The 13,599-nt window shown below is 41.8% G+C and overlaps 1 protein-coding gene across 1 annotated transcript; it reads left to right on the top strand.

Annotated features, from left to right (window-relative positions):
- Nucleotides 1-4,482: 4,482 nt before the first annotated feature.
- On the top strand, nt 4,483-8,360 carry oaz1b (ornithine decarboxylase antizyme 1b). Its single transcript, XM_030742320.1, is given in 6 exon segments — nt 4,483-4,685; nt 7,002-7,053; nt 7,055-7,141; nt 7,242-7,414; nt 7,789-7,874; nt 8,039-8,360. Coding segments are annotated over 6 exon segments (657 nt in total). The 5' UTR covers nt 4,483-4,557; the 3' UTR covers nt 8,170-8,360.
- The last annotated feature ends 5,239 nt before the right edge of the window (nt 8,361-13,599 follow it).

Below are 13,599 nucleotides of genomic sequence, written 5' to 3'. Positions count from 1 at the left end.
AATAAGCAGGAAAAAATAGTAAAACACATTATAGTTTTATTTTATTTTATTTTTTTTTTTATTAAGATTACAAATTACAGTTAGTTACACGGATTCCTGAACAGTTTCTCTAGTGGTTGAATGTTAGGCTTGATTAATTTCTGACTTCTAAGAGAAGTCCAGTGTATTTGTATTTGTAATGTGGGTACAAAAACATGAATTTAGTTCAGTGATTTAGCAATTTTTTAGTCATAAGCAAGTTTTTGACTGATTTCTAAAACATTATTGTTTTTTTGTTTTTATGACAGGTGGTCTAATAAATGTGTTACAAGTTTGCCATAACTGAGTTCAGTATGAGAAAATGAATCGTTTACAGCTTTCTGTTTTGGGATTATTGTCTCACTGTGGTTTTATTTTATTTTATTTTATTTATTTTTGAGGCTGTTACAAAATGCGTTGGAATGTAGTTGAAAGACGACTCACAAACAGAAATTTGATTTTTCTTTTTTCAGCTCAAAACATACACGTGGTTGTGTTGACTCACCTACATGAGAGCATAGCATCTAAATTTGTTGTATACGTGCAATGACAATAAAGATTTATTTATGTATTTATTTATTTATCCAGTCTCCCTGAAGGGAAACCGTGTTGCTTTGTCGCCACTTGGTGGACAACCTGTTAGAAGTTCATTTTTCAACGAGTCCAAACAAAACAAAACAAAACCCCAGTAACAACAGCAACAAAAACTCTTCAGTTATGTTACATTAACTAAGGTGTAAACTAGAATAGCCATTAAGGTTATTTTTCAGCAATCAAGCTTGATGAAGCTTGGATAGAAAATGTTGGGAACCAGATCTAACACCAAACGTCTAAGCAAAATTTTAAAGATGCTACTTTTCACTTAACTCTTCAGGTTATATGCATAGTTAATAGAGCAATCTAGAAAATGGAGCTTAAAGACTGACAAATATTTTCATGACAATAAGATATAATTTAGGGGAAGAAGTAATCAGAAAATGTATCATTCCAACAGAAAATAATACAAAAACACAGCAAATGCTTGGGATAACTTCTTTGTGCACACAGCTGCAACGATATTATTTGCAATATACCACATATAAAGTAGATATGCATCACACCTGAGCAAACTTCCTGGAGTGCTCTTGTTGGACCTGACTAGTTTTTCAATTGATTGTTAAAAATTTACAGTCTATATTACTCATGTAAATGTTTTTAAACACAAATTAACATAGATTTTAAGATCTTCATATGTAAAATCATTCAGAGTAAACATCATGGGACAGGGCCGGCCTGAGGCAACATATGCGGCTGCATAGGGCCCCCTAACCACCAGGGGGGCCCCAAGTTCAACCAAATTTTTCATGAAACTTTTTTTTTTTTTTTTTTAACATCCCAGTTTCTTAAAAGAAAGAAGAAACTATTACAGCACTCCAGAATTGTACAGTTGTAGCAACGCTGATTTAATGAGTAGGCTAGTTGCTGTCTGATTTCCAGCGTCAGTGTCCATCCGGGTAGCTTGGGCAGGAATACGCATCAGCAGAGCTCCAGGTGACTTGATGGTCTGTCAGTGACGGTTGTTTGTGGATGGGGCTACAAAACAGAAATGTCACAGAAAGGACCTTCTCTAGGGTAGAGAAGGGGAAAAAGAGAAGATTAGAGGAAGAAAAAAGGCAAGAAGACAAAGGTATTGTAGCGATTCTCTTAGTTAGAGAGCGTGTTGATGTTGTGGGATTTCGGACTGTTCGGGAGGTTCGTGAAGGCAGCATGGAGAGAGAGAAAAGACCGAGAGCTTGCCTGTGTGTGTGTGTTGCTGTTCCGTTGTTGTAGTTGTGGTTGGCGTGGCTGTGGCCTACAGCAGCCGTTTTTCTGCTAATAAAGACGACCTTTGTTGTGAACATCGCCGACTGTGGAAGTGTGTTTACAACGTTACAGTATGTTTCCATTAGCAATTACTATAGGTTTAGTTGGAAAACAATTCCAAATGTTTGTGTAGTTCGCTAGCTGGCTACGTATGGTCATTATCATATGATAAAGACCAAAAGTCTTATGTTGTTACAACTCTATCAAAAGAGCAAAACATTTTAACCTGTGTCACTGACCTCAGTCTGTTTCTAATTAATATACGATTTGCTTAGATCTTATGGCCATGGTCTTGGGTTTATAACCCAGCATTTTTAGTTTTTGGACTTTCAGTTTTCTATTGTTTAAGATTACTGTTTGATTCCTAGTTTACAGTGTGTTTGAATTTTGTGCGTTTTTCTGGTAATTCCTGGTCGGTTTCTTTCTTTATATCCCCAGGCTTCTTAGTTTAGTTATCTGAGTTCTCTTCTTGGCTGTTGTTTACTTTGTATTTAATCCTGTGTTTCAGTTCTCAGGCTTCTTGTGTTCCCGGGTCTGTTTGATGTTTATTCACCATTTAAGTATATTTAGTCCTGTTCTCAGTTCCTTGTGCTGTAGTTTAAGTCCTTGGCGTTCCTTCCTTTTGTGTCTCGTTACCTGTGTTATGTTCTTGTCCCTCTAGTGTAGGTGTTGTAGTCCGTAAGTGTGCCTACTTTCCTGTGTTGTTTTACTTTAGCAGTCCTTTGTATCACTGTATTCAGTTTTGCTTCCCTTGTCTTGTTAAGATGTGCTCCCTGGTGTGTCCTGTCTCTCCTATTACCTCGTGTGTGTATATATCAAATGTGTCCTCCTGTTCTTTGTCACGTTATCTCACTTAGATAATGAGTTTCCTGGTTGAGAGTTTCCCCATCTATTCCTAGTTGTTGACGTATTAGCTCCAGTTGAGCGTTCCTAGTTTCGTTGTACCTGATGTGCATCCAGCATTAAAGCTGTGTATTTCTGAGTTCATGCTTTTCCTCCTGAGTCCTGCGTTTGGGTTTTTACCCTTACACTGCAGAATTGTGACACTTATAAGTCAGGCCTGTTGAATATTTACAAGGTTCAGTGGACGGGACATGCTAGCTGGGCATATCTTGGCTTTATTCATGCATGCATGTTCAAACATAACTGTGCATTAGTGAGCTGTGGTTTAATCCGACTAGTTCCTTATTCCACAATTCCTGTGGTGACAGCACTTTGTTGTTTTCACACTTTCAATCAGGTTGCATGGCTAGACTAATAGACCTCACTTTCATGCCTCATTCATGATCTTTGGGTGCCACATGTCATTAATTGGTATAGCAGCTTAATAGCATATTTACAGCACTTCAGTATTGGGCTCAGTTGCTGACCACTTGTATTTGATATTATTCCACTGATGCTCAGCAATTCTGTATGCTGAATAATTATTCATATATTACAAATTGTTTATTTACTAGTCTGTAATTAGGTGCATTTGCAAAGAAAATCAAACACCCTAAATCAGATATTTCCCATGCCCTTAGATTGAATATGGCATGCATTGGTACTAGTCCCACTCTCTTCAAAGTCATGGACAAGACATAGTTTTACAATGTGTATCATACTTAAATACACTGTTTTTCAATCGGCTTATGTGCATGGGGCTGAAAGACCAATGCTTCCCAAGAAATTGATATTCAACTTCAACCCTCCAGCATTAATAACTTAGGTGCCAATTAAGTGGAATGGGGGTGGCAAATTAAATCCCATCAAGGCTTGGGCCACCCCTGACATGGGAATACTCTTGCTACAGTTTGGCAATATTTATTTTCCAGAACGCATACTCCAATAGATCAACTGCATTTGTCGGCAAAGCAGCCAAAAAAATTGGAAAATAGGAGCACAGTAACCATATAGTTGTGTGTCTTTGTTCTAAGCGTTTGTCTAGGTGCCTCCAGGCCCAGGAAACACAGACCCCCTCTACTGACGGGTGCTAGCGTCACACAAGCTAAAGGTTATAAACAGGAAGAAATCACGGTTTTAAATGAATTTTCCTGTACTGCGAGGGCACATTGTTATATACCACATTTAATATTTTCCAGTCACAGGTCAGGGCCAGTCAGTTTTCTCATTTATTGATTATGGATCTTTACTACCACCCTAACCTTTTTTTCATTTACTATTTTTAACACGGTTAGCATTAGCTTGTTAATGTAAAGTTTGCTCTTTGTAGCCATAGCTGTTTTAATGCGTTTTCCTCTTTCATAATAAAAGCACCTGTTATTAGTTTATTAGTTGCTAAACAAAAAACAGCGTAGATTTGTGACCTGCAGCTGTTAAAACAGAAATTACTGCTGTATCACATTCATTGTAATTCGCACAAAAAATATTAGATACGTTTGTTATAACAAAAATGATCTATTTCGACTCTCTTAGTGTTGTCAATGTAATCTGAGTCCATGTCAGTTTGGATCATTTTGTCAGTAAACTGAATGCTATTTCTAAATGGTGAAACAAACGAACAAAAACATGAAGGCAGTGTGTTACAGAACACGCAACACACTCACAATTATTTTGATAATCGGAAGTAGTCGTTTTGTGTCATTGTGTGTCACTGACTACCCCCGTTTTTTAGCAGCTCTCAACTCCGTGAGCGATCACTACCGAGCGGAGCGCAGCCGAGAGCAGTCAGGCCGACGTGTCTCTACCCGAGGCCGGATGGTAAAATCCAACCTCCAGCGGATCCTAAACAGTCATTGCTTTGCTCGCGAGAAAGAAGGAAAAAGGCAGCCTCTTAATACTACCATGGCGAATCTGAGTAGTGGTATTTGTGACATGATTGGGAAGTAAGTACAAGCTGAAAATCACCTCGACCGAGCTAACGGCTAATCGCGATGTGGGGGGAGGGGTGGCTAAGCTAACGCAGCTAGCAGCCGACCAGAAAAGCGGAAGTAAATAGTGTAGCGCATGATTACCAAATAGTCTTAGAATTACGCTTTTTAGCAGTTGTCTGACTATTATTAAAAAACTGTCATGTTAGAAGTGCGGACATTTGCTGTGGAACCCTAAAAATGGTTCAAACAGCGTTAGCTAACGTTAGCCGCAGACGTCGTTGAACTTGAGTTGCGTCACTGCAGTTAGTGCGGAGTCAGGCTTTAACAGTTAAAGAAAGTAAAAAGAAAATATATACAGAAAACGTAAACTGACATCCACTGAATTCGTTTGAATGAACCAGGTGTTCATGCGTCAAATGTGACACTGTTAACGCTCAAAGCTCGCCTCCTAAAGGGCGCTGCGCAGTGAGACGAGGAAACAGCGCCGTTCCCGTAAATATCTGGTGCCCCCGGATAAAGAGAGGAAGGGGATGCCACTATTATGCCATTATTATTAATGCGAAAGAAAATAGGCAGGCGAACACGTTTTTGCTCGATTTGCCCTCGTGAGCTGACGAGGTAAATTATTACGCAACTGCCATTTTACTGGAGGTGACGTCGTGACGAGATTACTGTACACAGTGATGGACGCAGCACTGTATATGTGTGCACATAATGCTGTGAACGGAGAGGACGCTCAGTACTCAACATTTTATCGGGTGGCTTTATCGTTTGTTGCCTCATTCCTGAGTCGCAGTCAAGGATGACGAAGATCGTTATAGAAGGCAGTCACAATTTTAATTTGATTAAACTTATAGTTTATTAAAGCGTACATGTATTATAATCGCTCTCTCAGTTCGAGAGTTGTTTTTCTTTGTCTTATTAAGGTGAACTCTTAGTAGAAGTTGATAAAGCAAAAGTCCCAGTTTATTCAAGTCTTGAGCTGCTGGTAATTATAAATGGTACTTTTTATTGGTTGAAGCCATTTTATAGAAAAACAAATAAAATAAAAATTGTAATATATTTTTTCTTAGTTGTGTTGGTTTTGTTGCTGCTTTTGCATTCACACTAAACAAGTAGGGTCTGGATAAAGAAGTGTGTTTTTTTTTTTTTGTTTGTTTGTTTTGTTTTTAAAAGCTTATATTCAGGTCACAGGCTCAGGAGGTAGAGTGGGTTGGAAGGTCGGTGGTTCGATGCCAGGCTCCCCTAGCCTGCATGTTGAAGTATTCTTGAACCCAGAGCTGACCTCGATGCCATCGGAGTGTGTATATTAGGTTAAAAGTTCTTAAGCATAGGAAAAGACACTTAAATGGGTTAATGAGGCTTGTAGTAAGAAAGCTCAGCTATATAAGCATCAGTCCAAATTGTTTTGGATGTTACATTGAAATAAATAAAGGGAAGATAATCTGAGTTTTGTTACTGTATTGTTTGATTGAAAGATTAATCTACTTTCTAAAATTTAATTGTTACACTATCATCTACAACCGGCGGCATACTGTGATCAATACTTTGTTCTTAAAGAACCTTGACCTCTCGGGGGGGGTCACTGTTTGGACTAACCACACTGAAACGGGAGCTCATGAATACAAGTCTACATTTATGCTTCAAACAGCTAACGCTTGCAGCTGATTTCCTCCCACCCTGTCTTCCTGCGTTGGTGCACTGCTCCTTCAGATGCTTTGTAAACATAGTGCCATTGTTGTGGGAACTGAAACTGTAAATGAATTTCAAGGAGCAGTCAGACCTGCTGCTGTAACACACTGTGGATCTGTTCAGCCTCAGGATTTGTTAGCTTAGTTTGTCAGGCAGTATTTATAATTATTTTACAGATAATTAAACAAAAACTTTTTTTTTTAAATCAACATTAGGGTGTTCAAACTCTAAGAATGAGAACTTCCCCTCAGATGAGCATGCACAGTGCTACAGTGGGTATTTGTAGCCCAGGGTGTTAAGGTGTTGACACAGTTAGCAGCTGCTTAGCAGTTCAAACAAAACTGTTACATGTGACTCGTCTGGGTTTTGTTGCCTCTGCTGAGTGATGCAAACATCCTCTATAATTTATTTGGAGGAGTAAGAGCCTGCAGGTAGTCTTGAGTAACACACAATATGAGCTGCTTCACAGATGATGCAGTCACCAGACATTAATTGATACACCTTTACACACAAAGGCCAAGTCTGAGTCTGAATTTGTCTGTGTCAAGTCCCATGACATGTCTGAGCTTGCACTTACACGAAAGATGTCAAAGCGTGCAGTTTTGTGACTGTTTACTTTGTCTGCTCTGCCTGCAGCCTGTCCCTGCACTGTAGTAGTACCCGCGGCCCAGGGCCTCTGTGGTGCTCCTGATGCCCCTCTCCCACCCCTGAAGATCCCAGGTGGGCGAGGGAATGGCACACGGGATCACACTCCTTCAGCTCGACTGCTCTACTCAGTAAGTTGGAAGAAGTGCCTTCTTTGAAGTGTTTTCAGGAGTTAATAATAATAATGTGACTCCATGACTGCTTTTTTTAATGTCTTTATTTAAATTCCAGGACCGAAAGTTGACTGTAATGGAGGAGCCACCAGGGAATGGTCGCCCTGGGATACTCCACTTCCAAAGTCGTCCCACCGTTACCAAGACAATAGAGTGGGATGCTGTCATAAGCAGCAGTGCACTCTATGTGGAGATACCTCTTGACCCTCTTCCTGATGGCAGCAAGGAGAGGTGAGGCCTGATTAGCAGCAATAAACAGAAAAATACCTGCAGGTCTCCAGGAGGGCAGACGTGAGTTGCCTCACGAGAGTACACAGGCAGTTTAACGTTACAATAATATGGTGTACAAATGTTATGATTAAGATGATTGGGTGCTGGCACCTCTGCACACTTTAAACCTTGATCTGATGTTAAATCACATTTTGCTGACTGTGAAACATTGCCGGCGAAGCCAAAAGCTCAGCATGTACAAGAATCAGCTGAACACATCTAATCCTTTGAGGATAAGCTCGAGATTCAGCCAGTGTGTCCATTGTGGTTCAGCCTACTTCTTGTGGGCTTGTTTCCCATTTTCTAACCTAAGCTACCCTCTGTTCTCCCTGCAGTTTCGCAGCTCTCTTGGAGTATGCTGAAGAACATCTGAAAGTTGTTAGCGTGTTTGTCTGCTTTTACAAGAACAGAGATGATCGTGGTATGTGCTAACCTTGTTTTTTTTTTTTTTTTTTGGTTGGTTTTTTTGGGGGGGGGTATTTCCAGCACACCTATTTTGAGTGTCTACTCTGTAATAATATGTTAATTTGGGCTTCTGTGAATCAGTGAATGTTAACATGTTGTCCACCTGCTTCATTCTTCCAGCTAAACTTGTGCGTACCTTCAGTTTCCTGGGCTTTGAGATTGTGAAACCGGGCCATGCCCTCGTCCCACCTCGACCCGACGTTTTCTTCATGGCCTACAACTTTGACAGGGACTCCTCAGATGAGGAGTAACCTACTGGACAACCTCTCCACCCCGTGCTTGCATCTTTTCTTTTCCTCCCCATTGTATGGTTTCCCCATTCAGCCGTGGCTTACTCACATACTGTCTGTTAAACCCTGGGCTGTAGCTCTGTATGCAAATACTCACCTCCCCATGCTTTTTGTGTTTAAGGGAATAAATAAGTTCTGGTTTTCAGCATCTATTCTTAGTGTTTGGGGTTTTGTTTTTGTAGTGTTTTCCATTGAATTGGTGTTAAAAAGGAGGGATTTTCTTTTCTTTTTTTTTTGACTTACAATCATATTGCAGTTGTCATGGCTCTTAAGTTCTCGTCAAATCTTTTCCTTTCATGATTGAGTTGGTGGATTCTTGATTTGTTGAATGAATGTACAAAAAAAGGTCATCAGGTTTACACTCGGGTACTCCAGCTTTCTTTTGATTGGCTAAAAAAAAAAATTTAATATTTAACTTCTCTATAGACATCCATTTTCTTCCACTTATCCTTTTCAGGGTCGTGGAAGGGCTCGAGCCTATCCCAGCTTAAATTCCAAAAAACATTTCAGCTGGACCTGTTTCATTTTGTAACACAGATATCCTTCTAATGTTGTAGATTTGGAAGCTTGACTTTTAAGCCACAGTCCCGATAATTGGTACTTCAGAGCTGGATAATGAATCCATTTGAACTAGAAGTGGAGCGAAAAGATGAAAGCTACTGCATGTGTCTGATCTGAGCACTTCAGTTTTAAGTTAAACATCTTAGGAGCATATTGGTACAATGCGCAAAAGGAAAGTGAATAATCCAAAGTGCTTTTGCTTCTTTCTGCCATGTATATCTGACAATATTGTAAAAGTTTTTGAAGGATGTGTTGTTGTGATTGGATTTTTTTTTTTCTCATAAGCATTCCTTTAACTTTTGTTTTTTTTCCTCATGATAGCGATGAATTTGTTGGTCACCTGCATAGTGGTACCTGTTGTGCTTCTGTGATAATAAAACAATAAAACTGATCATTGGCCTTGTGCATTTGTTCAGCAGCGCATTTAAACTCGTCTGTGTTAATTTTGACGATCTGTCAGTGATCAGATCTGCTCCTGCCTAAAACTCTTGTAGGTCAGATGTAACTGCTGGAGATGCTATAATAATGCTTCTGTATATTTTTTATTATTGCCAGTATTTGACCTAGTCATAATAAAACTAGAACGCAGCATAATGTCATTTGCACTTCACAGCCTGTGCAAACAAATATGGTTACGAAAGCAGTGGGACAGACACTTGGTGTGAAATATGCTTGTACCACCAGGAGGCTCCACGGGACCCTTCACATGATTTTCAGCACCCTTCAGATGGCTCCACAGAGCACCCAAGATTTCCTTGGAATTTGATAGAACGGCCATCAAGTAGTTTGCTTTTCATAAGCTGGGTTTTCTAATATGTATCTGCAGGTCCCTGTCTGTTTGAATGTACCTTACCTTCTCTCATGACTGTTATTGTTCTTCTCCGTTTTCTATTTCTTCTGTAACCTTGTAATGGTGTACTTCCTTGGCCGTGTCACCCTCAGAAAAATAGGCTGTAATCTTAGTGGACTTCCTGGTTAATGATGACTGTTCAGCGGCTGTTTTTAAAGTTGCATGTGTTGCTTTGTTTGAGACGTGCCGTTGCTAAACCCTTCTGAAGGTCACGTCCTTCTCAGCTTTATTTTCATCACAGTACGATGGTGCGATGAACTCGAGTTGACTGCACGTACGCACGCTGCACTGATACCTTGCAGAGGAACCATTTGCATGTTAATAACCGCTCAGTGTGCTGTTTAGTAAAATTAGCTTCAAGGCCATGGACTCCCATGGTACACCCACACAGGTGATTTCACTGCTCTTGATTAACATCATACCTGTAAAGCTCAGATTTGTTTTGTTTTTTGTGGGATTTTTCACTTTAATTCTCTTTCATTTGTGTTCTTCTATTTATAGTGTGAAGATAATGCTCTCCACCATTGTATTTTTTATTTATTTATTTATTTTTTGGAGGTACTCCATGTATAAAAGAAAGCCTATGATTGCATTAAATAGTTCCTCTTCAATATGGCAAAGAAAACACTTTTCAGATTTATTCTGGAAGGAAGAAAAAAAAAATAACCAGGTGTCAGTGATGGTAGCTCATTCAACTCATGATCCATCCTCATTCACAGATTGTTGCCTGTAAAATCCAAATGTCACCTTGACCTTGAGCACAGTTTGGAGAAGACCCATTAAGTGATCACTGTGTGTAAGCTTGATTCAATTCTGACCAACACTCCTGGAGTAGCAGCGATAATGATTTAGCTCTAAGATCAAAAAAACCAGAAATTTCCCCAAAACAGATTTGAATTTGGCAAAAAAAAACAGGCTCAAATGGGAGTAGGAGCTAATTTTCAGATGGCCACTCTTCCTAAACTATTCATCCAATTTTGATTAAACTGGGCTTGTATGAATGGTGATTGTATCGAGTAGTAATGAAAGTTCAAGTCTTATCTGTATTAGAGCTTTTGAACTCTAGTGTGAACTTAGATTTGACCTTCCTAGTAGCAGGAAACCTGTAATTTCCTCTGTTGATACCTGTGAGGACCCGCTCTGTCCTGCCTTCCTTTTGGTCTGTTTGTAGTAGGTCTCTTCTTCAAGCACTGGACGGCTGGTGTGGCTCATTTCCGATCAGTGACACTGGCAACACCTGGGCCCAATGTGCGCCAGTGCTCTATATACAATACCTGTCAAAAGTTTGGACACACTTATGTAAGCGTGTCCAAACTTTTGACTCACAGCTCATTCGATGGGTGGCTTGCCTCCTTGTGACACTTCCTTGGATTTTGTCTTGGTTTCTTGCACTTGACAACATTGCATATATGTGTTCACTCATGCATTTACTAACACTACTGATTGTACTGACTACATACATCAGGGTTAGTTTAAGTTCTGCCTTTGTTCCTTTAGTTTAAAATAAAGTCTTTTAATTAGCAATTGTGTGTGCATCTCCCTTTTTTGTCATGGTCATGCGGCTCAGTTCATGACAATGCCGTACATTGTTAAATAATTAAATAACTTTGGTTGTTGAGATATCCATAGAGAGTCATGGGCTCTACACTCACTGGACATTTTATTAAGTACACCTTGGTACTACTGGGTTGGATCCCCTTTTGCCTTCTCAATTCTTCGTGGCAGAGATTCTGGAAATGCTGGAAACATTCCTCAGAGATTTTGGTCCAGATTGACATAAGAGCATCACACAACTGTTGCAGATTTGTTGGTTGCACAGCCATGATGTGACTCTCCACCACATCCCAAAGGTGCTGCTCTACTGGATTGAGATCTGTGACCGTGGAGGCCATTTCAGTACAGTGAGCTCATTGCCATGTTCAAGAAACCAGTTTGAGGTGATGTTAGCTTTGTGACATGGTGTGTTATCCTGCTGGAAGCAGCCATCAGAAGATGGGCGTAGTGCGTTTATAAAGGGATGGACATGATCAGCAACAACACTCAGGTAGACTGTGGTGTTTAGTTGGTACCAAAGTGTGCCAAGAAAATATCCCTCACGCATTACATCACCACACCAGCCTGAACTCTTTGTGCAAAGCAGGGTGGATCCATGCTTTCATGTTGTTTAAGCCAAACTGGGACCCTACCGACCTAATGTCACAGCAGAAACTGAAACTCATCAGACCAGATAATATTTTTCCAATCTTCTATTGTCCAATTTTGATGAACCTGTGTGAATTGTAGCGTCGGTTTCCTGTTCTTAGCTGACAGGAGTGGCACCAGGTGTGGTCTTCCGCTGCTGCAGCCCATCTGCTTCAACATGTTTCAGAGTTGCTCTTCTGCACACCTTGAACGTAATGACTGGTTATTTGAGTTACTGTTACCTTCCTATCAGCTCAAAGCCGTCTGGCCATTCTCCTTTGACCTCTGATCTCAATGAGGAATTTTCACCCAGAGAACTGAAGCCCACTGGATCTCTTCCTTTTTGGACCATTCTCTGTAAAGTATGAACTTCAGCAGGTTGTCTTGACCATGTCTGCATGCCAAACTGCACTGAGTTGGTGCCATGTGACTGGCTGATTAGATATTTGTGTTAACTAGCAGTTGAACAGGTGTGCCTAAAATAAAGTGGCTAGTGAGTGTAAATAAAGTAGTAGTTTTTTTTGTGAAGTGAGGTGGAATAACTTTGCTATGCTTTTGTCATGGCCGGGGAGGGAACAGGCGAGGAATGGCTGACACGAAGGACTCCAGAAGTCAGCGTAACTTAAAAGGGATTTATTGAAGCAGGGGAAAAACAAAAATACAAAAACCTTGGAAGGGAGGCACAGGGAGACGAAGGGCAGGCGCAGGGACCACAGGAACACACGGACACACAACGTCAACGACGCGACAACAGGCATGGAAAACACAGGACTTAAATACACAAGGGGCTAATGAGGGAAGAGGAAACAGGTGGGAACACAGGTGAGGCAAATGAAACTAATCACACGGGGGGGAAGCAAAACTAGACACGAAGCACAGGGAAATCATACTGACAGAATAAAACAGGAAGTGATAAACCAAGGAACACGCAGACGAGTCACAACACTGGGAACATGACAACATACTGGGGAGGACACACTCAGGAAATAAATTAACACAAAACGCTGGGCCAACGGCCCAGGACATGACAGTACCCCCCCCTCAAAGGCCGGCTCCCGACGGCCAAAACCAGAAACAAAACCAGACAAGGGCGGGAGGCGGGGGACCAGGAGGGAGGGCCCGAAACAAAAACAAAGACAGGGAGCAAAACAGAAATCACAGGGCGTGAACAAAACAAAGCAAACCCGGACAGGAAGAAAACAAAAACACAGGACCAGAACAAAAGGCGACGGCACAAGGCCGGAGAGCTCCAATGTCCAAAACAGGGGGCCGAAACAAGGAACAGTCCAGGAGCTATGACAAAACAAAAAACAGCAGGGGAAAAAACAGTCCACAGTTCAGGGGAGTCAGTGGGAAATCCAAAAACAAAAAACACACAGTTCAGGAGGCCGCAGAGGCCAAGGGGCCACAAAGCAAAATCCCAACGAGGGAGGCCGACCGCGCTCCCAGCGGCGGCGGCGACGAGGACGAGAGGGAATCACTGGAGGCCGACCGCGCTCCCAGCGGCGGCGGCGACGAGGACGAGAGGGAATCACTGGAGGCCGACCGCGCTCCCAGCGGCGGCGGCGACGAGGACGAGAGGGAATCACTGGAGGCCGACCGCGCTCCCCGCGGCGGCGGCGACGAGGACGAGAGGGAATCACTGGAGGCCGACCGCGCTCCCAGCGGCGGCGGCGACGAGGACGAGAGGGAGTCACTGGAGGCCGACCGCGCTCCCAGCGGCGGCGGCGACGAGGACGAGGGGGAGTCACTGGAGGCCGACCGCGCTCCCAGCGGCGGCGGCGACGAGGGGGAGACAC

This window comes from Archocentrus centrarchus, chromosome 12 (genome assembly GCF_007364275.1).
Source record: "Archocentrus centrarchus isolate MPI-CPG fArcCen1 chromosome 12, fArcCen1, whole genome shotgun sequence".
NCBI lineage: Eukaryota > Metazoa > Chordata > Actinopteri > Cichliformes > Cichlidae > Archocentrus > Archocentrus centrarchus.
The sequence above is the reverse complement of the archived record's forward strand: the minus strand, read 5'-3'. Positions and strand labels throughout refer to the sequence as shown.